Source organism: Protobothrops mucrosquamatus, unplaced genomic scaffold (genome assembly GCF_001527695.2).
Source record: "Protobothrops mucrosquamatus isolate PMUCROS unplaced genomic scaffold, P.Mucros_1.0 scaffold_115, whole genome shotgun sequence".
NCBI classification, from domain to species: domain Eukaryota; kingdom Metazoa; phylum Chordata; class Lepidosauria; order Squamata; family Viperidae; genus Protobothrops; species Protobothrops mucrosquamatus.
In genome coordinates this window covers 565,443-593,130 of record NW_015386191.1, presented here as the reverse complement: position 1 = coordinate 593,130, position 27,688 = coordinate 565,443, and the positions used below count along the sequence as shown (strand labels likewise).

The 27,688-nt window shown below is 37.7% G+C and overlaps 1 protein-coding gene across 1 annotated transcript in view; it reads right to left on the bottom strand.

Annotated features, from left to right (window-relative positions):
* Positions 1-299: 299 nt before the first annotated feature.
* DAGLA (diacylglycerol lipase alpha) overlaps positions 300-27,688 on the bottom strand; it is a 32,831-nt gene continuing 5,442 nt past the window's right edge. The window contains exons 5-19 of the mRNA XM_015816523.2: positions 26,375-26,462; positions 24,629-24,763; positions 23,284-23,361; positions 17,441-17,565; positions 16,369-16,525; positions 15,566-15,649; positions 15,343-15,420; positions 13,065-13,145; positions 11,569-11,711; positions 8,130-8,198; positions 6,645-6,717; positions 4,690-4,886; positions 2,947-3,076; positions 2,069-2,250; positions 300-1,873 (exon numbers count right to left, since the gene is read on the bottom strand). Of these exons, the coding sequence (XP_015672009.1) occupies positions 949-1,873; positions 2,069-2,250; positions 2,947-3,076; positions 4,690-4,886; positions 6,645-6,717; positions 8,130-8,198; positions 11,569-11,711; positions 13,065-13,145; positions 15,343-15,420; positions 15,566-15,649; positions 16,369-16,525; positions 17,441-17,565; positions 23,284-23,361; positions 24,629-24,763; positions 26,375-26,462 (2,545 nt within the window). The 3' untranslated portion in view covers positions 300-948. The remainder of the gene's footprint in view (positions 1,874-2,068; positions 2,251-2,946; positions 3,077-4,689; positions 4,887-6,644; positions 6,718-8,129; positions 8,199-11,568; positions 11,712-13,064; positions 13,146-15,342; positions 15,421-15,565; positions 15,650-16,368; positions 16,526-17,440; positions 17,566-23,283; positions 23,362-24,628; positions 24,764-26,374; positions 26,463-27,688) is intronic.

Sequence of the window (27,688 nt, the reverse complement as noted above, 5' to 3'; positions counted from 1 at the left end):
TTTTCCTGAACTCAGAGACAGACAATATTATACTGCAATTATAAATGGGAACAAAATAGTTCCATACTCAAGGACTTGGGGAATAATGCAGGGCATAGGCAAGCTTCTTGAAGAACAAAAGGTAGTTTAGACCAATCAATCCATGCAAATAAAGATGTCAATTATACTAGAGAGCAAGATTGTCTCTATTTCATAGTGGTTTGGGGAGCTGTGCAACAATGTGAGACCCAAGAGACTGTTCACCCCTCCAGTGGGTGATGAAAGATGGAAATGGCCTTCAACTCTCCAGCACATGTATTTTCTTTCTTCTTAGAAGAAGAGCGGATATCACTGAACACAGAGCTAATCGGAGGAGCACAGGTTGCCCCATCCCAATTCTCACTGCACCCAGTTAGGGTTTAGAGCAGGCGGCTGCATTCCTCTGGAACACAGTCAATGGCTATAAAACAGGAGAGCATGTCATAAAAAAATCATGATGACAACAATAAACAGGTACTTGGATCAAACATGACACACTAGTGCAATAAAGCCTGATGCCACAATTTCCTTGATTTTGACATGACAATTGGGCATTATCAGACCTTTTAGCCTCAGTTACTCTAATCATCTAGCCCATAATTTCAGCAGGAAAGGCAATGAGTCTGCCTTCTTGTTAAAGAAATATGCTGAGGTAGGGAAACCAATCATCTAACTTCAGTGAATGAGACCCTGAAAAGCAGCAAGCTGCATTAGGCAGTGATTTTCTCCCTAACTAAAGAACATGACCCATGATGTGGCATCCTTCATGCTGAAATCCATTGTAGTGCCATTAGTGTAGCACCCAGGAAGGGAAATTATACTACCCCATGCATTTTCACCCATTCTCACTTGCCAAGAGACCAGCTCTTCCAAGTGCTATCCCAAGATTCTCTACTATAGGATTAGCTATTCTGCACCTTCTCTCCTATATTAGAGGGCTGAGATCACAAGGTCTTCTTGTTTGGCAGGACTGGTCATATTTCCAGTAGGAGTGGAAGTCCGGATTTTGTCAGTGGTGAGGCATTCCTGGCTACTCATGCCTGTAGGAGTGAGGTCCATAAGCTCTCCAGAAGAACTCAGAGGGAAAGAAGGGGAAACAGATATGCCTGAGGAAGGATCTGTTGAGCCTGCAAATAACCTGGGGGGCTTTGGGACTAAGTTGGGTTCATACTGTGCTCTTAGCAAGATCTCTTGGTCACTGACTGACTTGGGAATCTCAGCAAAATCACTGGTGCTGTCCGATACCATCATGCAGTAAATGTCCTGAAAGGAACTGCTTTTGCTGTCCAGGTTAAAGAGACTATCTATAAACTCCGCAAACTCCAACACTTGTGGGCTGGGGGCATCACTTAGCCTCCCATTTTGGAGGGTCAATTCTTCTGGAGTAAAGGAAATATGATCGATATCACTACTAGCGCCTTCATCACTGCATCGCCGCTGAGGAGTGATGTCTCCACTGTTCTGCAGGCCCTCAGGAGGTTGAGTCTCCTGGGAATGTTTGGAGAGGCTGTCAGCAGCAAGCAGTTCTGTCCGAGAGCTAAGGGAGGGATTCTCCTCAGGAATTGCTGGATCAATATAAAAACAATGAGTTTCATCTTTTTCCATGACTGCATGGAGACTGGGTGAGCCACGGATGCTACGGAAACCAGAGGAACGCCTTGAATCAAAGCTATAGATGGATTCATTATCAGATAGGCTCTCCATTGTAGCAAGAGGAGCACGCCGGTCCTGCAGTTCTACAGACAGGCGTTCCTTGGTATCTAGTAGCAGGATCTCCACAGGATCCTTCTGCACTGGTGACAGAAGCTTGGTTTCATAAAACCCTTCCAAACTGATTTCAGAGTGAGCCTTACTCCTGCAAAAGGAGAATACAAATTATATGAGACTACGATAAGACTAGACTATAATTTCCTGGAACAAGCTACAGAAGTGCATACAGAAGGCATGACTCTTTAAGAAATTACGATATTCACCAACAGGATAGCAGGCAGGAATAAGATCACCAGCAGCCCTCGTAAGCCCTTCTAGAAAATCAGAGCCATATCCTTACTTAGTACTGCTGTTCCTTCTGTCCACTGTTATGTCTCCAATTCCAATCTGTATAGAAGGTCTACTAGGCAGGGGTTGACTCAGGAAGATTAATTCCGGGTTGAGGTCCACTTCTGTAGGACTCACCATCACTTTGGCTGCAGAAAGCAAAGCTGTTTTGCCCTTGTTGTAATTTTCCAGGACCTATGTAAAGTAAATTAGTGAATAATAACTTTGCTGTATTTTCATTTCTAATCTATCCTCTACTGTTGAGTAGTGTTAAACAAATGCTAGGACAAATCACGTTAAAGTAGCCTATAACAGATCATGTGATTTTTAATATAATTAACATCTTACCAATGGCAAGATAGATAAGAAACTATCATACTCTGGGAAAGTACCAGCTCAATATAATCAACAGACATTCAACTTGTTGCTCAAATGACAATTGCTCTCCCTCCCTCTAGTCTCCTTGCCAATTACAGTAAACAATGGTATTCCAAAGTAATTTTCAGCAAGATATTATGGCAGATGTAAGTAAGTAAATGTAAGCACAGACTACTTTATCTTGGTCTGGTTTTACAAAAGTGATGCACTTGCATTTCTCAGTACATGAGCTAAACTGAATGATTGTGTATATGACAGGTCCTTGATGCTCTCTGAGCTTGTTTTCTTACAGACGTTTTATTACCTAAACTAAGTAATACCATCAGTGCATTGTGTACATGTGTCTATATAAATGTAGATGCATTCATGAAAATTTTCTGCTACATTATGTTGTACTCTTTCTATATCTGCGAATCATAGAATCTACATTAGTTCTCCTCATCAAGATACTCAGCATGATGTTTCTAACTGTTCACTCATCATTCAATCCCAAAACCACTGAATGATTATTACCTTGTTAAGACCCTCCATTACTACATATGGCAGATGTTCATGCAGCATTGCTGGAGAAATTATCACTTCATTAAATGCCTTGTTGTCCCCCCAAATGGCAAAGTATGTAGGTTCTTCCTGATCACAGCAACTATAAAAGATATCAGATGAGGCAGTCACTAACCATCATGTCTAATTACTTTACCACTTTATGAGGCTACTGTGTGATACAAGCAGAGTAAACAGAAAGAATTCATTCAAATCCTGTGCCTTGTAACTACAGCATTTTCCTTACATAACTTTTTTATTCAAGAACCAGGATGATTAATAAACTATTTCATTGCATAACACTGCATTTTATTGTGTAAATATATACCAATATTATACAATGCATTTTCTTAGACGCATGATTGTCAGTAGACATTAAGCATAACTGTACTGCAAAGCTAAAAAACTAATGAAAAAGCATCAGGGACATGTCCAAGTTGTAGTTCTTAGCTGAACTATAATTACATCTGATTCGGAAATTCAACTTTGTAGCTTATCTTTCAACTAATAAAGCAGATAACTCAGCTGCTTTGTAGGATGAATAGATAGTGAATTGCCTTTGTTTAAGGACTGTTCAGATTAGGTTAACTGAAATGACCAGCACCATTAACTGCAAACAATTTGGGTGGGTGCTGTCTTTCTCTAGCTTTACATTTTTTGGTTATGTTTGGGGTGGGAGAAGAGGAGGGATAGTTCTTTAATTTTGCTGTATGTGTGTAGAATAGGTAAAACAAAACCACAATTCCCTGGGAAGTAATAATAACAACATATACTGCACCATCAGTAAGCATCATCAATATTAAAAGTTCTAAGACAGGGATTTTCAACCAGTGGTACGGACACCACCTGTGGTACATTGGCACCTGGCAGGTGGTATGTGACCATCCTAGAAAAGTGGTAGCGAGGGAGGGGAATGAGCTGAACTGGTGGCAGCACCACACAAGCCTGAGTGAGAGATGGCTGGAGCTGCAGGGCTGTCAGGGCTCAGCGGAAGCGCCAGGATCAGTGTCGCTTTCCAGCTGATCGGCGCTTCTTCGGGGCTGTCAGGGCTCAGTGGTAGCGCCAGGATCAGCGCCAGGCTCCGTCTGGAGCTCGGCGCTGATCCTGGTGCTTCTGCTGAGCCCTAAAGAAGTGCCAATCAGCTGGAATATTGCAGCATCTCCCGGGTCTTGTGATTTACATTCAGATGCTTGGCAACTGATTCATATTTATGACGGTCACAGTGTCCCAGGTCATGTGAAGTGACCAAAACCTGCTGCAACCACCCATCAGACGGGGGGAATAAAAACCAAACACCTCCACCCCACCCCCGCTGCCAATCCTCAACAGAAATGCTCACAACAATGAAAACCTCGGACGGGAGGAAGAGCACTGCCGGGCGGGCAGGTGTCTTGCTCGGCTGTGACTTGGGAGCACTTTTTTCAGTGCTATTGTAACTTTGAACAGTCACTAAGCGAACTGTTGTAAGTCGAGGACTACCTGTACTTTATCACTTTTTTCTGGGGGGGGGTTTTTTTTTTTTGGTTATCAAGTTTTTGACACCTTGCTAGGCGATTGGTGGTACTCGGATGTTGCCATATCCTAAAAGTGGTACAATGGATGAAAAGGTTGAAAAGCTCTGTTCTAAGAGATATTTTGGGGAAAAAAACCAGACCTATATTTTTCTTCCTAAAAAAATCCCCTGATAACTTTGCTACTCATTATTCCCCCACTTACCAGCACTGTTCAACAGGATGATTATGAACCACGTGGATGATGTGTCCAGGAGGGTAGAGAGGTGTGCTGGCTGACAGGGCAATAGTTAAGTCACTAGGATGTGTCCAGAGGCGGTTACTGGTTATTGAGTTCCCTTCAAGCTCTTCAGGGAGCTCAGACTTGGGTATGCATTTGGTTGCACCAACTATGATTCTCCACTATCCAAGAAAAAAAAAAGGAATGAAGGAGTGTGAGCTGGCCACTATTAAAAGCTACCATATGAAAGAAAACAGCAGTCATACCTTTTCTCATGGTTTTAACCTTTAAAGTGTGTGTGTGTGTGCGCGCGCACGTGTATCAGAAGCCACAGTATCTCAGCTTGGTAGACTGAACATTTTTGTCCACTTAGATTTAACATTGTGTACTTTTATTCAACTAGAATATGTCAATCAACAGAATAGCAGAAATCCATCAATACAGTATACTACAGCTGCAACACCATTTTGTGTAATTCAGACATTCTGTTACTCTTGCATGTATATTTATTGATTTATTCTAGAGAAACTGTGCTATGGTAGTTAAAATAATGGATAAGGATTGAAGAGACCCAGGTTCAAGTCCACTCTTAATCACAGGAGTCACTAGATAATTTTGGGCCAGTCACTTTTTCTCTCTGTCCAATGTAATCTCAGGGTTGTTGTGGAAAGTACTGGAAGAGGGGGTGCTATATAGACTTTTGTGAACTCCTGGGGAAAAGCAGGATGTACGTCTAATAAATAGATGAATACATATGTAGATAGTACGACAATATGCTAAGATGTGTCTATATATTCTTCACTTCCTTAACCTTTAAAAATCATCCTGACACTTAAGTAGGTTTAATGGTAAATCAATGATATATTAATACAACTGAAATACTATGCAAGGAACACAACTTTGAATAATGTACCAGTTTGAGAATAGGTCCTGTTAAGAATTCTAATATTTTTAAAACTAGAAAAGCAACAATAGGAATACAATGGAAAATAAATTTGAAATGTACTATACATGTTTAGAGAAAACTGATATAGTATGTTTGTCACAGTATATTACTCCATTGTTGACTGTCAAAATAAATAATTCATAAATAAATAAAATAATTAGGTTAAATCATTTTTTCATACTTGGTGGCAATGTCATCAAACTCTATAATTCTGGAAGATTATTTGTCATAGAATGAAAACTTTTTAAATATCTTTGTTTTTCTTTCCCAACTGATTCCTGTTAAGTAACTGTACTTCTGTTAATTAATTATTACATATTCCTACAAAGTATATAAAGTTGGCTTTGCACATGGTTACAGCTGCTAGGACACTTTACATTCTCACTTGAACTTGCACATAAACTTCTTTAGAAGAATGACAGATTAAGCTATAGGAGTATGCAGTATTGTACAGTTTTAAATTGTCACACATCTTACACTGCCCAAAGTTGTAAATTTAATAAATGGATGAATAAATAAAAATGAAAACAGTATCAACTCTGTATTTTTTTTAAATGGTCTGATAATTTAACATGAAAACAATTTATGGATTACAATTACAATTCTACAGTTGGATCCAAAGTGTGAGGTTCTCTTACCAGCCAATATCCAAAATATATCATTGCTGGGAAACTGCCAGTTAGGCTGGAAGTGGGGAGGTCAAGCATGGGCCTAGCTTTTGAGTAGCCACAAAAGGCATAAACATGTCTGCCCTCAAGAGCCACAAAGCCTTATCTGGTTGTTTCCAGGGAAAGGCAAGCAAGTCTGGGGAGATTCTTGTAATGTAGGTGGAGAATAATGTTCCTTGCTTCAGTCATTTATGTGTAGCCCTGGTTGCTTGGGCCTGACAATTACAAGACAACTACAATTGGCTTAAGTCCTAAACAACAAAAAAAGATTAAAAAACTGATTAATACAATTACTTTCATTTCAAATAGATTTGAAAACTTTTTACCTTTGGTTTATTACTTCTCTGCAAAACATCAAGAAGTTGCCGGCGAAATCCTTCCAATTGTGAAAGGCCAATCCTGAATGATAAAGAGTATCAGATGCAATGATGCAGGTTTAACTATTATGAGAATCATAAATAGAAAAGCAAAGAGAGATTTAATCAGATATAACTTACCCATGACATAATATAAGGACAAATATAATGGAGTTCATCCATTATCCATAAGATAGTTCTATTTAAATACTGTACGTTATTTATAACCAAACAAGAGTTCAAGGGCTTAGCAAATAACACGTGCTTACTATTCTAATAGTAGGAATCCAAAAACATACAGATGACCAAATATGTGCAGGAAGAGTTACTATATCTAGGACATGAGTGACATTTTAGAGCTCACATTACAGGTGAACTAAGCAAGAAAATGAAACAGATCGCTATTCATACCACATTTTCCTTTATGAGATTATGAAAATATGCTTCAGTAGTTTTCATTCACAGATTTCACATGTTATACAAATAAATGATAGGTATTAATATTTCTGCCTCTATTGGGAAAATGAAATATATTAAATGTGATTATTACTGAAAGTCAATTGAATCTTCTTTTCTGTAGCCATTCATCCCTTCCAATATCCTGGATTTTTTATAAGAGTCAAAAATAGCAATGTGGTGTTTGCCAATTTTTTGCTGGGAGGATTTGCAGTATAAGTTCCCCTTTGCACAGAATCTATCTCGTCTTCACTACAATTTCCATTATAGTGAAGTTGCTTGCTCACCATCACTCATTGTCTTTAGCTGTCAACATTCCTAATATAACTACTTGAGAATGATTGCTTCTGTGAATAAAAAGAATACTGTGCAAAGATTCATAACTGCATTCTAGCTACAGTGACAAGGCAACTAAAAAAATAGCAAATAACAATGCACACATCTGAAATGAAATAACATTCAGGTAAGCAACAAATGATAATATACATAAAATAATAAACTGTACACAACCATAAGATGACACAGCTCACATAATACAAAGACGCTAGACAGAAGGAAGATGACAACACTCAGAGATCAAGATAAAGTGCATAGATGGGAGATGGCACGGAAGATATAGCCAGGAGATAATTCACAGGTGTAAGATGGCTCAGGAGAAGTGACCTGGGAGAAAGTACAAATGTATAAATGACAGCATAAATAACTAAGGAGGTGGTACATATTTGTGCATATTTCACCCTTTTCAGTAACAGAGGCAGCTGAGAGGTTAGGAAGGGTTATGTCACTACACCAGTATGTGATACGTTAAAGTAGAGTATCTGTTTATGGAAAAGATACAGTAAAATGGGTAGATAGCTGGAAAAAATGTCAAGGAAGAAGTATATGAATGGCTGTTAAGTGGGAGAATGAAACTGATATTAACTGGAATTGAGACAGGCATTATAGCTTAGTATAAATAGAAGAAAAATGAAATAAAGAATTCCAAATTAACTGACTTGCCTGGGAACGAGGTCTTTGCCTAGCACAACTGCAGTCACAAATTCTTTGGAGTACTCCATAGCATCCTCGCTGTAAGAAAAGGATACAAGAAAATGGTGCCAATATTTAACTATGTAAAAAAAAAAAAGTAAATATAACAAGTAAGAAATTAATGCTCCAGATCAAGAGGCATGGTGGCTCCGTGGCTTAATGAAGTCTCTGCTCTAGCGGTTTGAGTCCTAGCACTGTGTAGCAGGGTAAGCTCTCGTCACTTGCCTCAGCTTCTGTACACCTAACAGTTGCGATTGTGGTGCCCATTTACGACCCAGCTCCAGGAAAGGGAGGGAGCCTAGGATGCTGCTGCAGGAAAAGCCACTCGTCTTTCTTTCAGGTGCTAAACCAGTTTGCCCTCTTGTGGTGGACCTTGGGAGGCACATGAGCGTATCCTACAACAGAGCTGTTAAATTGGCAGCCAAACTACTACTCTACAATAGCATTGTGGTTTCCTGGCTACTGTTACAATGCCAGATGATGCAGATGATGCTGATGCTGATGCTGATGCTGATGCTGATGCTGATAATAATAATAATAATAATAATAATAATAATAATAATAATAATAATAATAATAATAATAATAAAAAAAAATTAAAAAAAATTGGAAGCTTTGCCAGAAGTTTAGGTTTGAATGCAGTAAAAATAACTGGGAATATCAAGCTGACAAAGTTCTTGGAAATGAACAGGTCAAGATCCTGTGGAACTTTTGGATTCAAACAGACAGATATCTGGCCCACAACATTTTTGACATTACTATTGTGGAGGGGAAAAAGTCTGGTTCACTGATATTGCAATACCAGGTGATGCATGAACTGAAGAACTAGAAAAAATAATGAAATATCATGATTTGCAAACTGAAGTTGTGCGATTGTGGAGGAAGAAATCAATGGTTGTACTAATAGTAATAGGAGTCCTTGGAGTAACACCCAAAGGGTTGTCTAAATACATGGGAATTTAAAACTTATTAGACCTGAATATTCTTATTTTGCAAAAAAAAAACACACCTTACTCAAAACTGCCTATATATTTAGACGTTACCTTAACAGCTCTTAAGTCCTTGATTAGGACTTGAACTGTTAAACTTTTACCAGTCCCAGGCTGTGAATCAAATTGAAGATGAAATCAATAATAATAATAATAATAATAATAATAATAATAATAATAATAATAATAGTAATAGTAGTAGTAGTAGTAGTAGTAGTAGTAGTAGTAGTAGTAGTAGTAGTAGTAGTAACAGTGGTAGTAATGCTCCAGGTTTGTATTATTGATAATGTACTTCTATATCAAGAGAAAAGCAATTTGCAGAGAATTAATTTTATTCATAAAGTTTACTCCTGGGAATCCCAGTAGATCAACTGTTTGCCAGTATACAGAAATCTACACGAAGATAAGAATACCTACTAGAAATCACAAAAGAGATCTAATAGAAACATAGGAGGTTACAGGAAAATGGAAATTCAATGTTGAAATACTTTACACATAGGATTTTAGTATGACAGAAGATTTATATATAGAGAATATATATTCAGGAACCAATTCCATAAAAAAAAATTAGCTACCAAAGGCATTAGACTGGCTGATAAACAGAAAAGTACCAAGACATAGTTGAAACATTGGCTGAATCATTTAATATTGCAGACAAGATTTTATTGTGTTCCCATACTATTTAACTTGTATAGGAAGTCTGGAAGAGATGACAGATGAATTCAAAATTGAAGGATCAAACCTAATACATTGGGATGAAAGTGAACAGCTGAAAGACCTAATTATGAAAGTAAAAATGGAAAATGAAAAAAGAAAAATAAGGTATAACATTAAATATTAAGAACACAAATTAATGCAAACAAGAATTCAAAGTGGGCATACGGAATTTTAATTTTCTTGGGCTCAAAAATAAAGTTGGATTGTAAAGAAAGTAAAGAAGAGATTACTCCTAGGGAAGAAGATATGGATAAACTTAAGAAAAAAAATCAAGAATAGTTCTATTTTGGTGATTCCCCCCCCCATCTAAAGAGAATACTTAAAGCATTGGAAGAATAAGAACAAGATTGCCATCTTTGAATGATGACTCTGGAGAGCATTAGTATGGATATTCTGGACAGCAAAAAGAATCCATCAATGATTATGTTCTGTTAAGGTGATGATCATACTCTGGCTTATATTCAGGTCATACATTACTGTTAGACACTCAGAGTCAAGAGAGAGAATCTGAAATGTAAGCAAAGCTAGTAGTTGGAAAATTAGCATATCACAACAAAGATTGATCACAAGTAATTGAAGCTTAATCTACAGTTGTTGAAATTACAGAAAGACCGCCAGGCAGAGATTTAAATTGTATAGTATGGGCCATCTGCTCTGAGTGTAGTTTTGATAACTGCTTAAGAACGTTTGGTTTTTTAACCAATTTATATGGCAATGCATCTCTCAAATTCAATTCTTAGTGGTTAATAAAATTTTAAACTATAGGACCAAACAATCAGCAAAGACAAGGACAAATTGGCAACCAAGAAAACCAGCAACAAACCCATCTGGGCTCATCTAATTGGGAAAAGAATCAGGTCTTAAAGGCTTTCAAAATGCCCAATAGGGTCAGGGTTCACCTAATGTTATGTGGTTTGGTATTCCAGAAGACATCCACTATAATACCATCTCACAATTTGCAAAATGTATATATATATATATCTCCTTTACTCTTGGGGGGTGGACTTTCTTAGGCTGGAGGGGAAAGGGCAGAATAACAGAATTGGAAAGGAACTTGGAGGTCTTCTAGTCCAACCCCCTGCCTCTTCCCTGCTAATTCCATTTTCAGGAGGACTGATGATCCGATCTCAGTTTTATCTGGTGGCTGTGCCTGGTCTATTTGTTATGTGGCATGTTCCAGCAAAAGATCTTTCTCTTCATCTTAGGATTTAACCAGAGGTAGGTATGACACATTAACTAGCTTATGATACAACCTCATGATGGATGAGAAAAATCAACTGTACTTAGCATGGTCGTGGCAAATAGAAATGGAAGATAATGGATAAGGTGAATGAACAGAATCAAAGAGAATTCTGCTACAATGACTTTGGAAGAGCTGAGGATTATCATCAGAGATAGGTTGCTGAATCCGGATCATTGAGGATATGATAGTACCTAATGAAGTAATTGATATGTAGCATAAAAATCCTTCTACTAACAGTTTTTTTTAAAAAAAGTCAGTATCTATCCTTAAAACTAAATAAAAGCTTGAAATTATGTTGCCAAAGTTTGATGAGATCTCTGAGGTACTATCACTTTTTGTGATCTTGTTGCTATCCCTCTGCTGATGCATCCTAGGAGTGCATTGTCTCTTTTTGGCAGCTGCAGCTCATACTTTACAATCCCTTATTCTCTTACTTTCTAAATATACTGCAGATACCTACCTTAAAAGCCCACCTGGTGGAGAATAAGCAAAGCACTTTAGAGTTGGATACTGTGGACGTAGTAGAAAGGACAAAATGGCTGCTGTGCCTGCTCCTAAGGAATGGCCCACTACAATTAGGCCATAATGTTTTGTTCCTCTACCCTACAAAACAAAAGCCTGTTAGATATTTGAAAAATTAAGGCATTTCCATCTATTTATGCAGTTACCTGTCATTTTTTAAAAACTATTTCTCTCAAACCACATTGTAAAATGTATGTTTTAATTCAGTGTTTCTCAACCTTGACAATTTTAAGGCATGTGGACTTCAACTCCCAGAATTCCACAGCCAGCATTGCTGGCTGTGGAATTCTGGGAGTTGAAGTCCACATGCCTTAAAATTGTCAAGGTTGAGAAACACTGTAATTTAATTAGCATTGAAACAAGCATTTTTCTTAAAACTTGCCATTCTCATAGTAATAAATTGCAATGTAATATTTAAAGAATGAAAAAGTGGGGAACCAAAGAAAAAAAGTGGCACTCAGATTGCTATTTTTTAAATTAAACAGAAAACCAAATAAAACAAATACATAGCTTCCTACAATAGCCAATGAGAAACTTCCAAAACATTTACCAATAAGACTTCTTAATCTTAGCAAACATAATCCATAATCTTCTAACAAATTTGCTACAATTGCTCATAGTTGTTTCTTTAAAATACATAAATAAATCAATTCCAAATCTTTCTGAACTTCAATTTAATTAAATTTAAATTAACTTAAATAATAATTTAATCATTACTTTGAATTAAAATGATCTTTTCAATAACTACCACTCAGCTTTATACAGGGAAAAACTCTTGTTTTCAGATGATGTCTTTGAATTTTAGTGGCAAATGTTTTCTAATAGCAAATGCACAAAAGCTTGGGAGGCACATGCAGGCAATTGATCACTTTCTCATATTCTAAACCAGGCATTTCAAACTTGCAACGTCACGTGACGTCGCGCAACGTATTGGGCCGATTTTGCCATTGCCAACAATGGGGTGGCCGCGGCTTCCATGTGACGCGTCCGGCCCACGGGCCGGCAGTTTGACACCCCTGTTCTAAACAGTATAGTAACATGAATGAGAAAACACATTGTTTGGGAGATGGCCACTTGTGAAGGCTTCTTAATTACTAACATTTTAATAAGTGATGAATACATTTTGCTTTAATTTTAGCATCTGTAATAAGGGACCTTTTCAACAATTTTTTTAGTTTCAATTAATTAATTTAATAAGGTGTGTTTAATGAAATTAATGTCAGCAATATTTTAAAAATCATAAATGGTTTTTAAATCAATTTTTAAAAATAATTCTTTCAAGGAATTGTTTTTTAGAATAGTGGAAAGTCTGTGGGATATTTTTAAATTGTAGCAATATTTCAAACAATTTGGACATAGTATTCAACAGTTAATAGCAAAACATGGAGGTATGATTCCACTTTATGAACATATTACAGTAAAATAAAAACTTACTAAATCACGCCCAAAAGCCTGAGACAACACCATCTCCTGTTCCAGTTTCTTTTTTATATACTCAGCAGATAGCACCATACCCTAAAAAGAAACAACAAAGAAATCAGAAAATTTGAATTTTAACAAAGCTAAGTCTGCACCAGCATTTTAAAAATTAGACATTAATTCAAGTGACTGAGGCAATGTGACTCTTTTTTCAGAAAAATGGGAAATCCAGTGTTGATAAGGAATTAAAGAGACATGTCACATTGAGCACCACTTCTAAAGCTTAGTTAGCTCATGCTAGTTTGAATAAGGGAAATCAGATTTCTTGGACTTCCCCATAGTTTGGATCAATGGAAAAAGAACCTGGGACATTTCTGAAGGAAACAGAGAGATTAATGAAATAGTTCCAGTTCCAACCCAAAGCCTAGCCGAGTGATGGCGAACCTTTTAGAGACCGAGTGCCCAAACTGCAACCCAAAATCCACTTGCGTATCGTCGGGTGCCGGGTGGGTGTGGCCCATTGGGTGGGCGTGGCTGCGGTGGTAACGGCAGACTGGGTGGGACTAAAAAGTTCAATCAATCAATTCCAACTTTGCAAGATCTTTTTTTCCCCCACAAGAAGTTGAAATTGACTGATTGATTGAACCTTTTTTTGTGTGTACATGGCGGCGGAGGCCTAAAGTGAAAAGGTTTTATAAAACCCAGCTGAAGACTTAGGACTGGGGCAACGGCGTAGCCTGTCATATAGGCAGCAAACATTTAATAAATAAATAAACAAAATATATTGAGTCATTTATTTTCAGTGTAACTTAAGAATATTAGGAATGGTATTTAAAACTGGGAAGTTAGGTAGTTAACTTAAAAGCTGTCTGTTAATAATGGGAAGAATTACCAATAAGAAAGAATGGCTATACTCTGATATATGAATTGACAGCTATTATAATTCAGATGATGAATGCTACTTTTTGCATCTATAAAATGGCAACTCATTTTAAAAAATATAAATCCATTCCGTATCCTTCAAAAGAATTTATGTGGTGATAGCAAGGCTTTCCACAGGATAAGGAGGAGGGCTGGAGAAAGCTATAATAGAATATACTTACCAGATGGAATCAATTATCAAGACATAGGAATGCACTGGCTGGCATAAGAATGTCAAATTCCAAAGATGGAAAAAAGTAATTTAAGATTTGTGTGAGTGCATTCAGCAGATGTCACTTGAAATGGGGATTTGTAATTGCTTATACATAATCCTTTCAGATTTACTGACTATGAAGCAGAGGTCAGCAGATTTGCAAAATCTGTATTATTTTTTAAAAGAACCTGGTTATGGGTACTGGTAACCTACTGGCAGCTGCAGATTCCTAGATTTTTTTTAAAAAAAAATATCTGAATGATGTCAAAATATTTGAACTCAATGAAACTCAAAGCCCTTCTACTCAAAATCCATTTTTGGAATCCTTCCCCTTGCTTTCAACACTGTCATTTAAGATGGGGAAAAACTTTATTCTTGCTGTTCCACCATAAATCATCCAGAGGGGAAAAAAAGCAGCTCCTGACTTACACTTGCACCATAATACTGTCAAACATTTTGTTATTTGTAAACTAATTGTACATATGTTTGCTTTTCGTACCTCAGGCTTTTAGAATTTATTTTTACTTTTTTAATGCAATAAGGCTTGCTCCAAAAGCAAACAGAGTAATGGACAGGTAGGTTTGCATGAGATGCATCTTCAGATGATGTACAGTGACATATTTGGCATCCTGGTGTCATAAATGCTTTTATAAATTCTGTTCTTACCATATTTGTTAGATATATAGACTCACTAAATTCAATATTTACTACGTGTTTCAAAATATATTCAAACAAAACAAAGGAAACATTGATTGGCAATATAACCTACATGTTCATTTTCCATAATCCAAAATAATGAAGATATCTCTAATTATTAAGCATATCAATATATAATAAAATATTCTGCACTCCCTGAAATTTTAAAATTGTCTTCTGTCCCAGAACTGCATTTCATATTCCATCAGCTTTGTGGGATTATTACCAGGTTCTGTTTCTTTAACTGCCACTTGTTTTTGGGAAGGACACCAATTTGAATGAAAGTAAAGCTTTCAACAGCTTTTTATACCTTTTTCAGTACTGACAGATTGGATGCTGTGGCTTTCATACAAGGGTTAAAAATAATTTTAAATTATATATGTCAAGAGACATTTTAAAATAATGATTTGAAACGATATAGTATATATTAACCAATTAAAACCAAAAGCATTCTATAAATACCTTGTGTCCAAGCCATGTTCCATGATGACCCTCCACAGGGAGGCGCTCAGCATCTCCAGTCAAATCAGTCAAAGCATCCTTTGGGGGTGAGGAAAAAAGACGCCATGAAATTTGAGGCTGAGACATTGTTACAAATTTTATTGATGCACTAGCACATTAGCAGATTCCTAGGATTAGAGCATGAAACAGCACATAGTGACTGAAGTAAACAGGAAAAAAATACCTTTGGTGATAAAGTTCCTCGAATGCTGATGACTACTTTCTTCTTTTCGTGATCTACAGCCACGTAGAAGGGGGTTTCATAAACCTAAAAGTAATAAAGTATATTACAATATTTAGTGTTTGTGGTGGTGCCTTCAAGTTAGTGCTGACTCCTGGTTACTGCTTGGACAACTTCCTGCAGCTTTCTTGGCAAGGTTTTGGAAGTGATTTGCCATTGCCTTCTTCCTCACCCAAGGTTATCTAGCTATCTTTGTTCCTAAGGTGGAACTAGAACTCATGGTCTCCCAGTTTCTAGCCCAGTGCCTTCACCACTACACCAAACTGGTTCTTTCTATTTAGTCTTACCTAAATGCTATGCGTTTTCTTTCCTAATCAACTCCTGAGCTAATTCCATCAGGAATTTATAATTTCACATCTGATAAGAAAATCCAGATGTCTCAGCTCCATTATTTTACCTGTGGAAAAGTCTCTTTATTGTCGAACGCATATTCTTACAATGATAATATCTGTTGGGGATGACATGCGAGGGAATATAGGACTGAAAGAAACAATGGTAGGGACTAAAGCCAAAGCCATGGGATTTCTTTAAGATTGTTTGATACCTCCTTTTTCACTTTTTGCCACCTATTTTCTCTCTCCAAGACAGTAATCACAGAAAAGCAATCAACCATGCTTATCAAATCTGTGAAATGATCTCTTACATAAAGGGGTTGGAGGCTGCTTTTCTATTCCTGCCTTAGCACATTTCTCTGAAACACTTTAGCAGTGTTCTCCAGCACAAGTTATTTCTCATACAGCCCTTACCGCATCATGACATGAAGTGTACACAATGTCCACAGAAGTCATGTTTTCATCAAGGAAATGGCGCCGAATGGCAATAGCATTGCAGCCACAGCAATTATCTTCCTCAATGGTGACACCAGGTGCATAACGGGGCCGAGTGGTGCAGAGGCAACAGCAACTTTAAAAGAAAGCATAAATCATTATAATATGGGGGGGGGAATCACACTACTTGTTTTTTACATGAAATTCCACTTTAGTGTTTCATAAGGAAGTTCTAAAACTATTAGACTGCAACTGTCCAAAATTCTCATCCTCTTCTCATTATCCCAGAAGTCAGCTTTAATGGCAACTTCTTCTAATCCTTTGAACACTTCTAGCTTGAACACATGAATAAATAAATGCTCATCTCAGCTATTAATATGTTAAAGGTCAAGATTCCCCTTGTGTGTATATATAAAAAATATGAAATAAAGGATTCCTATTGCAGATAGCAAAACAAAACTTTAAGCTAATAGTTTGCAATGGCCTTTTAGGGATGTTATGTAGGGATTTTATATTATGATATGAATATTTACTTAATTTATAGTCCTCCTTTCTGCTCAGATATATACCTAAGATCCAAAGTAAAATTAGTAAAGTTACAAATGAAATACAGTTTATATTCATTTCTAAACAATTGCCAACAGTTAATATATAATTGACCACTGAATCATGTGATGATGGTTATTAATTTGAATGACTTTATCAGATATATTCATGCAGGACAGGCTATCAAGGGCATGTGACTTGAAAACCTAATGTTAGGGTTAGTGTAGGAGCAACATCCTGCCAAATAGATCAGTGGTGGGAGAAGGATATATTCATGCTCCCTGTTTGTGAGCTCATCTGGAATATTTGTGGCCACAGAGAAAAACTAAATGCTGGCTCAATTCAGAACTCTGTTCTGCAATTCTGAAAAAACAAATCAAATCTGCACAAATTTTCTAAATGCCAAGGGTATTGGCCAGATATGCTTCCATCCTAAAGCTGGGAGCAAAAATAAAATGAGATAATATAGTAAAAGACATTTAAAACAATCTGGATCAATACTTACGAGCAGGATCTGGCCAAGCGACAGAGTCCACAGGTAGGCTTCCTCATCAAATACATGGGCCAGCCATAAGCAGCCAAAGCAAAGAGCATATAATAGCATACTTCTTTATATCGCACCATCTCTTGCTGAAGGGAATAAAAGAAATATTGTGGCATGATGCCATAATTAGAAATAATTTCCTCTCTCAGTTATCAAGACATTATAATTTCTGATTAGCTTTTCATAGTCTGATTGACCTTTCAATTAAGCTCCAAATAGCCACCTCCAGACATTGTTTGATGGAAGAAGCTTGAGATTAGCATTGTCTGGGATAGCTGCTGAGTGGATGAGAAATTTTGTCTTCCATTTTTAAACCAGTTGTTACTGTATAGTGTATACCTTAGCTAAGAAAACCAATTTGTAACCTGTGGTCTACTAACAAACCAAGATCCTAACCCTTAACTTGATTCTGGCTTGTTTGAACAACTAAACAATGTTCATGCATTTTGACAAAATGAAGCCCTCTGATTAGTTAAAAGTGGAAACAAAATCTAAATAGGAACAGTAGTAAGATGCAGTGCATCTCACTAGATTGAGCAAAGATTTTTCCCTTACTGCTAAAATATTAAATGAACTCATGCATAATTCCAAATGTACAATATTTTTAAAGACAGAGAATTGGAATCAAGAATTGAAATGCCCTGTTTTAACAAATGAATAATTAAAGAATATTAAGATATCCTGATCTTTAGATAGGACTAATTCAGTAACAGCTTTTCCATATTTACTGGATACTTCATAAACCTTTTAAAAAGAGCTGGCTATCAACTTCATTATGCTGTAAATAAAGGAATAGACACTTATGCAGATGATATGTATTCATGCCACATTTGTCCAATATGGGTTTGCTTGATATGATTTTGAGAATAGTGCCGTATATTTTACACATCCAACAGTGAGCTGAAATTATGTACAATTTTTGGGGGGATTTATCAATACACGAAGAGCTACTGATTTATGAAGTGTAGAGTGCACCAGAACATAATGTTCTTATATGATCAAAAGACAGTGCTACATAGGATTTACACAGAATCCTGGATTTATCATGTGTGTTTGCTCATCGATCATAAACTAGTTCTATATTGATGTAATGAAAAGAGATACCATTATTATTTTGAGTGGTACAGCTTCATGAGATTTAAATACAGCTGATTAAAATATGTATTCTGTGTCTTTTTTCCTTCATTTATGTATCTTTTTTCCTGTATATTAAAGCAATAAATAAATAAAGCAATAAAAATGTCTACATACAAATGTATAGCTTTAATTCAAAAGTATTATTTATTTAACAGTCCCACAACTGCCCCAGACCCATGAAAGCCCCAGAAAATCTCAGATGGTTTTTATTACCCAGGTATAAACAGTGCTATAAGAGAACAAACTTTAGTGGTTGATTAGTTACTCATTCGTACAAATAACTGTTTTCAAAAATGGTTTACCTATGCCAGCTATTCTCAAAATGTGGCCCAGGGACTACTGAGTGGTCCTGAGACCCTTTTAGGGGGTCTGAAAATCAAATAAACACTTTAACATTTCTCTGTTTTAAATTCTAATACAGTAAATCTAAATAAAATAACCCACATAGAGCAAACCTCTTTGGGGTCTTTTTTACTCCTTGTCCAATCCGTATCTTCAGGTGCTTTGCAGAATAGTCAACCCCCTCTTCTCTGTGACAGCCCATCAAGTACTAGAAGGCAGCTATCATGTTACCCCCTAGTCCAGTGGTTCTCAACCTTTTTAATGCCGCGACCCCAACCGGTCGTAAGTCGAGGACTAAACCGGCTGTAAGTTGAGGACTAAACCGGTCGTAAGTCGAGGACTAAACCGGTCGTAAGTCGAGGACTACCCAACCGGTCGTAAGTCGAGGACTTTCCCTGCCCGGGAGCGCCGCGCATACGTGGTTCCGCCCCCTGCGCCGGCCGAGGCGTAGCTGGCAAGCGGCAGAGACGACCACCAGCTGGCCCAGCTCAAGGGAGGTAAGGCACCCGCCGGAAAAGGGGAAAAAAATGGCGGACAAAAAAAATGGCGGACAGCCTTGCTTGGTGACCCCCATGAAATGGTCGATCGACCCCAAATGGGGTCCCGACCCACAGGTTGAGAACCACTGCCCTAGTCCTTCTCTACCCTCCAGACCAGAGGTCCCCAACCTTTTGGGCACCAGGGACCAGTTCCATGGAGAGTGGTTTTTCCGTGGACTGGAGGGGGCATGGTTTTGTGTGCTGCCTGCATCCTGTGGATGGGGCTTTCCTTGTTTGTGTGGACCAGTTGCTAGCATGCTGCGGCCGGGTATTGGTCTACAGACCGAGGATTGGGGACCCCTGCTCCAGACCCTTTATCACCTTTGTTGCTCTTCTTTACACTCTAAGGCCTCAGCATCTTTTTTGTATTGTGATGACCAGAACTGGATGCAGTATTCCAAGTGTGGCCTCACTAGTGTAGTATACAGCAGTACTATCACTGCTCGTAATCTTGATGCTATCCCTCTGCTGAGGCATCCTAGGAGTGCAGTACCTTTTTTGGAAGCTGCAGCACACTTCTGGCTCATACTTAAGTGGTGGTCCACTAGGACACATGGATCTCTTTCACAGTTACTACTGTCAAAAGGTACCACCTATTCTGTCTCTGTGCATTTTATTTTTCCTGCCTAAGTGCAAGCCTTACTTTTCTCACCACTGAACTGCATCTTATTGGATAGAGCCCAATACTCAAGTCTGTCAAGATCCTTCTGACTCTTGAGTCTATCTTCTAAAGTGTTGACAATTCCACCCATCCCCCCACCAGCTTGGTGTCATCTGCAAATCTAGTGAGGTCCCTTCTCTCCCCTCCTCTAAATCATTTATTAAGATGCTAAAGAATACTGTGTCTAAGAGAGAGCCATGAGCTATATCACTGCATGCTTTCCTCCATACAGATGTAGTTTCACTGAGGACTACACATTGAATGTGGCTGATCAGTCAGCTGTGAATCCATCCATCTAGCAGTGATGCTGCCTAACCCACATTTTTATATACTATCAAGAAGTAGGCTGATATAAACAAATGCCTTTCTGAAGTCTAAATAAACTATGTCCTGAATATTTCCCCAAACCACTAATTTAGTCACTTTGTCAAAGAAGGCAATAAGGTTTGTGTAGCATGTTCTGTTTTTAACAAGCATGTGCTGGCTTGCTCATTTCTCGATGCTTGCAAATCTGCTGCTTGATTATCTTTTTCAGGATTTTCCCAGGTAGTGATATCAGGCTAATTGGTCTTAGTTTCCTGGATACATTTTTTCCCCTTTTTGAAAATTGGAACCATATCAGCTCTTTTGTGATACTCTGGCAGTTCCCTTGTGCTCCAGGACTTTGAATTGTATGTAGGAGCTTTGTATGAAGTATTTATTCCAGATTAAAAGATTTCAAGGGTTACACAGTCCTTAAGTCATATTATTGTAATGAAAATTTAAATACTGGGCAATTTATGCTGCCTGCTTGTCTTTTAAAGCAGGGGTCCCCAACCTCCGGTCCATGGACCAGTACTGGGCCGCTGCATGCTAGCAACCGGGCTGCATAAACAAGCAAAGCCCCATCCATGGGATGCAGGCAGCACACGAAACAATGCCCCCTCCGGTCCACGGAAAAACCTCTCTCCACGGAACTGGCCCCTGGTGCCCAAAAAGTTGGGGACCTCTGTTTTAAAGAACTGGCCAACATCACAAGGAATTTTCGAGGCACAATTAGGTTAGAGCCATAACTCGCTGATATGTAAAAGGAATTTGGAAACACAGAATCATAGAAAACTGTTGGCAAAATATACTCAATGATCTGTCCTTTGAGTGTTTTGTTTTAATTTTTTATTATTATTATTATTATTATTATTATTATTATTATTATTATTATTATTATTATTATTATTATTATTTTACTACTACTACTACTACTACTACTACTAAAAAGTTGGAAGGGACCTTGGAGGTCATCTAGTCCAACCCCCTGCTCAGGTAGAAAACCCTATACCATTTCAGACAAATGGCTATCCAGTCTCTTCTTAAAAATTTCCAGGATTGGAGCATTCACAGCTTCTGGAAGCAGGTTGTTCCACTAATTAATTGTTCTAACTGTCAGGAAATTTCTTAGTTCTAGGTTGCTTCTTTCTTTGGTTAATTTCCATCTGTTGCTTCTTGTCCTGCCTTCAGGTGCTTTGGAGAATAGCTTGACTCCCTCTTCCTTGTGGCAACTGCTGAGATATTGGAACACTGCTATCATGTCACCCTAGTCATTCTCTTCATTAAACTAGACATACCCAATTCCAGCAACCGTTCCTTATATGTTTTAGCCTCCAGTCCCCTTATCATCTTTGTTGCTCTTCTCTGTACTCAACATCTTTTTTACATTGTGGTGACCAAAACTGGATGCAGTATTCCAAGTGTGGCCTTACCAAGGCATTGTAAAGTGGTATTAACACTTCACGTGATCTTGATTCTATCCCTCTGTTAATGCAGCCCAGCACTGTGTTGGCTTTTTTGGCAGCTGCAGCACACTGCTGGCTCATATTTAAATGATTGTCCACTAGGACTCCAAGATCCCTCTCACAGTTACCACTATTGAGCAAGGTACCCCCTATACTATACCTGTGCATTTGATTTTTCTTGCCTAAATGTAGAACCTTGCTTTTTTCACCATTGAATTTCATTTTGTTAGATAGCGCCCAATGTTCAAGTCTGTCAAGATCCTCCTGTATCTTAAGCCTATCTTCTGGAGTGTTGGCTATTTCTGCCAGCTTGGTGTTGTCTGCAAAACTGATGAGTTCCCCATCTATCCCCTCATCCTAATCATTGATGAAGATGTTGGAGCACTGGGCCCATACAGAGCCCTGGGGCACCCCACTACATACTTCCCTCCATGTAGATGCAATTCTATTGAGGATACACACTCAGTACAGCCGGTCAGCCAGCTATGAATCCATCTCGTGGTGATGCTATCTAACCCAGGGGTCCCCAACCCCCAGTCCATGGACCAGTACTGTGCGGCATGCCAGTACCCGGGCCATACAAACAAGGAAAACCCTATCCACAGAATGCAGGCAGCACACAAAACCATACCCCCTCCGGTCCGCGGAAAAATCTCTCTCCATGTAACCGGTCCCTGATGCCCAAAAGGTTGGGGACCTCTGGTCTAACCTACATTTTTCTATCTTATTAAGTAGTAGGTTGTGGTCTACTTTATCAAATGCCTTACTGAAGTCCAACTAAATTATATCCACCGCATTCCTCTGGTCCACTAATTTTGCCACCTGGTCAAAGAATGCAATAAGATTTATCTGGCATGATCTGTTTTTGACAAACCCATGTTGGCCTTTGGTAATGACTTTGTTTGCCTCTAGGTGTTTGCTGATTCGTTGCTTGATTATCTTTTCAAGAATCTTCCCAGATATTGAGGTCAGGCTGGTAGGTCTGTAGTTTCCTGGATCCATTTTTTCCCCTTTTTTGAAGATGGGAACTACATCAGCTCTTTTCCAGTACTCTGGTAGCTCTCCAGTGCTCCAGGATCTTTGAAAAATATAGTTCAGTGGTTCTCAGATCACACCTGCCAGTTCCTTCAGAACCTTGGGGTGTAATCCACTTGGTCCTGGTGACTTTATTTTTATTTTATTATTATTTATTAATTTGATATAGCTTCACTTTGACACTACTTAGTTGTCAAATAGCATCTGCTGTTTGCTTTGGCAAGATACATTCATGGGTTTATCTAGGGAAAGACAGAACAACTAATTCCTTTGATCCCCTGAGTTTGCATATTTTCTGCAATAAATGATATGAAAACTTACTGAGTTCTTCAGGTCCAAATATTTTGTATTCCTGGTAACTGGCATTCCCGACAAAAAAGCTAGGATATCATTGTTTGCCTGTAAATAATACAGATTAGAATATATATAAGTAAAACATTCAACTTGTACTTAAGGAAAGTAAACACTTTGTTTGAATTAATGCAGTTGGAAACTACACATATTTTCAGTATGTGCTATGTATTCATTTTTCACATTTCTGAACCACCCATCTCCCTCAAAGAGAACTATACATTTATGGCTTGATTTTTGTAGACTAGAACACATGTAAGGTAAACTGATAAAGTGGACTCAAATCCACAAACGTTTAGGCTTAATTAAAATAATTATCAGCCTTGAAATTGTTCAGAAATTTTTTGTTTGGCTGAAACTAATTAAAATAACTCTAATTGTCATTGAACTTTCCTATGGCAACAGCTACAGATAGTCCTCAACTTACAGCAGTTCATTTAGTGCTCGTTAGAAGTTACAACAGCATTGAAAAAAGTGATTTATGACCGTTTTTCACATTTATGACTGCTGCAGCTTCCCCACAATCATGTGATCAAAATTCAGACACTTGGCAGTTGACTCATATTTATGATGGTTGCCCTGTCCTGGTGTCACGTGATTTACCTTTTGTGACCTTCTGACAGCCAAAGTCAATGGAGAAGCCAGATTCACTTAACAACCGTTTTACTAACATAACAGCAATGATTCAATTAACAACTGTGGCAAGAAAAATCGTGAAATGGGGCAAAATTCTCTTAACAACTGTCTCACTTAGCAACAGAAACTTTGGGGTCAATTGTGGTCACACTACTTTTACACAGCTTTGGTTGTGACCTATATTGCAGAGTTGAGATGCTTGGCTACTATTAAGGTATTTTTTGTCTTCTGGATGGTTAAACATAGAAAGAGGAAAAGAACGTTTAATAGCATATTTGCCACCATATCTCATAATAAGTAATGTGTTAATTATCCAAAATACGGTATTTGCCACTGCTCAAGTTGTCCTAGATATTTGCTCAATGAATTCCTACAAATAGTATTCAGACCAAATTAAACTGTCAAATGGTTAATTAAAAAAAATCAGATCAGAGAGAATTGGTGCTTTATGGTGTATTTTCTCTCATATTTAAAAGACATTTAAAACATAATTTCCTCCATTTCAGTACCCAAATATTTATTAATTCAGTCTTGTCAATAAAAAAACAGTGAAATTGTAAGTAGCTCAGGAGGGATAGGTAGCTTTCAAAAATGAAATGTATCACAGTAGGTGATTTTAAGTAATGTTAGTCTACTTTGTCCACTTTTCACGGTTGAAATGAGAATTCCTCACACTCACTTCATCCAACACTGCACTGCGTTTTGCCCTTTGTCGTTGACGTAGTAGAACGAGGCCTGCTATAATATCAGATGGGACTATGTCGAGATCTCGGAAAAATTCAGCAAAGAGATATGCAATTTCAGAGTAAGCATCCTAAAAAAATCCAAAGAAGAAAAGGTGAAAAAATAATCTGCAACAAGCAAGAGATAAGAGTTTGAAATAGTTGTTAGTTTGTTGGATTGCTAAAGGCATCATATTAAACCACAATGCAGTTTGCTTTTTTTAAAAAAAAAACATGGTATGTAAGTAAATCCTTTATAACTTAGTTTATGTGTGAATTATGCAACCATTATTGAATAAACAATAATCCTGCCTTGGTATTATGTATAAATGCAGCTGTTTCTGGATTATCAGTTTCTACACTTTGCTGAATGCATCGATTTTTAATTGCATTAAACTTTACTTCTAAGAAGTTTAAAATAACATACATAACATTACTTCAATTTTTCTTCATGATGTAGTCAAGAAACAATGCTTGAACCCATATATAATGTGGCAAAAGTCAATAAGATGAACTAATATGAAATACTATGGCCAGATAGATAAACATATAATGTGGTTTGCTTGGTTTTGGCTTAGCATGATATTACCATCCTCTCACCATAAAAGCATTTTGTGAATCATGCCAATGTGGCTTGTTCAACAAACCATGTTATATACTAAAGTTATTATGCAAATCAGGTCTGTGACACAACTTGTTGAAGGGCAGGCATTAAGCAAAATAGCGGAGCAGGTATTTGAATTAGGCCTCTCACTTTCTATCCAATACATTATCTACTGTATCATATTTGTCAAAACAACAATAACTGATCTAGGCTAGGATTCACCCTCCAATCCTTAAGGCAACAAACTTAAGGCCTCTAACCCTAAACCTTGAAAACTCACAGGCAAGGTAATAATAGAGACCAATAATAGAGATCAACATTTCTCATCTCTAGCCTCTGGAATTCAGAGATAATTTTGGGGGGGGAGTAGATCAGGTAGCTTCATTTTATACAGCAGTATTTGCTATTAGTGCACCTATTTCAGGGTGTCACGTGATGTGTTGCAACGTATCGCTGGCAATAGGGTGGGCGCGGTTTTGCTATGATGCATTCGGCCCGCAGGCCGGCAGTTTGACACCCCTGACCTATTTCTTCTTTAGCAAACACACTGTGGGTGAACAAACCTGCACAATTCAATATCATGTATCAGATACCGCATATTAAATAAGATGTCTAACAGCTACAAGCAGGCCAAGATTAGGTGGTTCTGAGGAATATGATTAATACTTTTACTTTTGCCTAAGGTCAAATATGGAATTCGTTTCAAAGGTTTCATGACTGAAAACAATCTAAATAATTGATTACTCCATTTTAATCATATTTTTGATAATAAAAGATTACCATATATTTTAAAATTAGCCAACTCGACAGTTTTAGGCCTTTTTTGAAGCTTAGTAATTTTCTTACATTACAAATGACTTTTTTTTTTGCAACTAAGCAAGCATGAACAGCTTATCTGTAAATAAAGGTTTATTTGTACCAATTATGAAAAGCTTTTCTATTCTTACAAGAGAACCACTGGGTCAACATGCATCTGTGGAATATCCTGATAGGATACTTGTACCATATTTCCTCTCATCATCAGCCATAGTTCTCATACTATAATACTGTCAAAATCCTGACATATTTGTTTTTTAATGAAAAGAGAGTAGCTGCTTACTGATTGTGAATCTTTTGTTCGTGTGCAGCAGAGGAAAACTTTGAGTCGGCGGGTCCAGCTGCTAGCCTGGCCTTCTTCCAAGCGATGCCTTAAAAAAAAAAAAATCAGTCAAATGAAACCATCAGATCAAAATGACATCAAGAGCCTAACATCAAGAATATATAAACACTGGAATAATATGGAATGAAATTGTGAACAGTTCTGAATGTCATCTGTCTTAAAGCTTCCACACAATTTTTTGAATAGTGACAGATTTAGAACTCTTTATAATCTATAGTTACTTTATAAGGTAAAAGTAAAGTCTCCCTCAAATAGTAATTATGTTCTTTTGCAACAGAAGAGAAATGGTTTCCCACTGTCTTCTTCCAAAGCTTTTTTTTTTTTTTTTTACTTCCTAGTCCAGTTTACAGCTCTGGGATTTCCCAGTGGTCTCCCATCCAAATAGTAGCTGAGAAAACTTTGCATAACTTGTTCAAGTTCAGCCAAAGCAGACTAGGTTCTGCCACCTGCTGGAATACAATTACGTTACAGAGATACATAAGTCACCCTAGAAAAAAAATGTCAGAGGAAGGTGGTCACATAGCATCCTCATGTCTGTTTCTCATTTGACTCACGGTTGATTAAATGAGTCTTTATGTTTAAGAGATAAAGGAAACCTTTTCCTTTTGGTATGCTCTCTTCAAATTCTTCAAGCTTTTTTGTCTTTGTGGATTTCTCAAAATATGTAGCTCTTACTTCAAATACGATCAGTGTCAGTTAGCATTTAATAACAGATGGACTAACCTCTTACTCTGCTTCTCAGTTAATACATTATGAGCATTTTTAAAATGGGAGGTTCTGCTACTTAATTACTCAGTATTTTTCAGCACTCTCTTTAGGTTCTGAACCATATTTTCCAATAAGGCAGGGGTGTCAAACTGCCGGCCCATGGGCCGGATGCATCATCCCAAAACTGTGCCCACCCCATTGCCCGCAATGGAGAAAAAGGTCCGATATGTTGCGCGACGTCATGTGATGTCGCAAGTTTGACATGTCTGCAATAAGGACTTCTGCTTAGTTCAAATCTCCAATATAATAATAATATAATAATAATGATAAAGTTGGAAGGGACCTTAGAGGTCATCTAGTCCAATCCCCTGCTCAGGCAGGAAACCCTATACCATTTTGGACAAATGGCTGTCCAGTTTCTTCTTAAAAACTTCCAGTGTTGGTGCATTCACCGCTTCTGGAGGCAGGTTGTTCCACTGGTTAATTGTTCTAACTGTCAGGAAGTTTCTCCTTAGTTCTAGGTTGCTTCTCTCTTTGGTTAGCTTC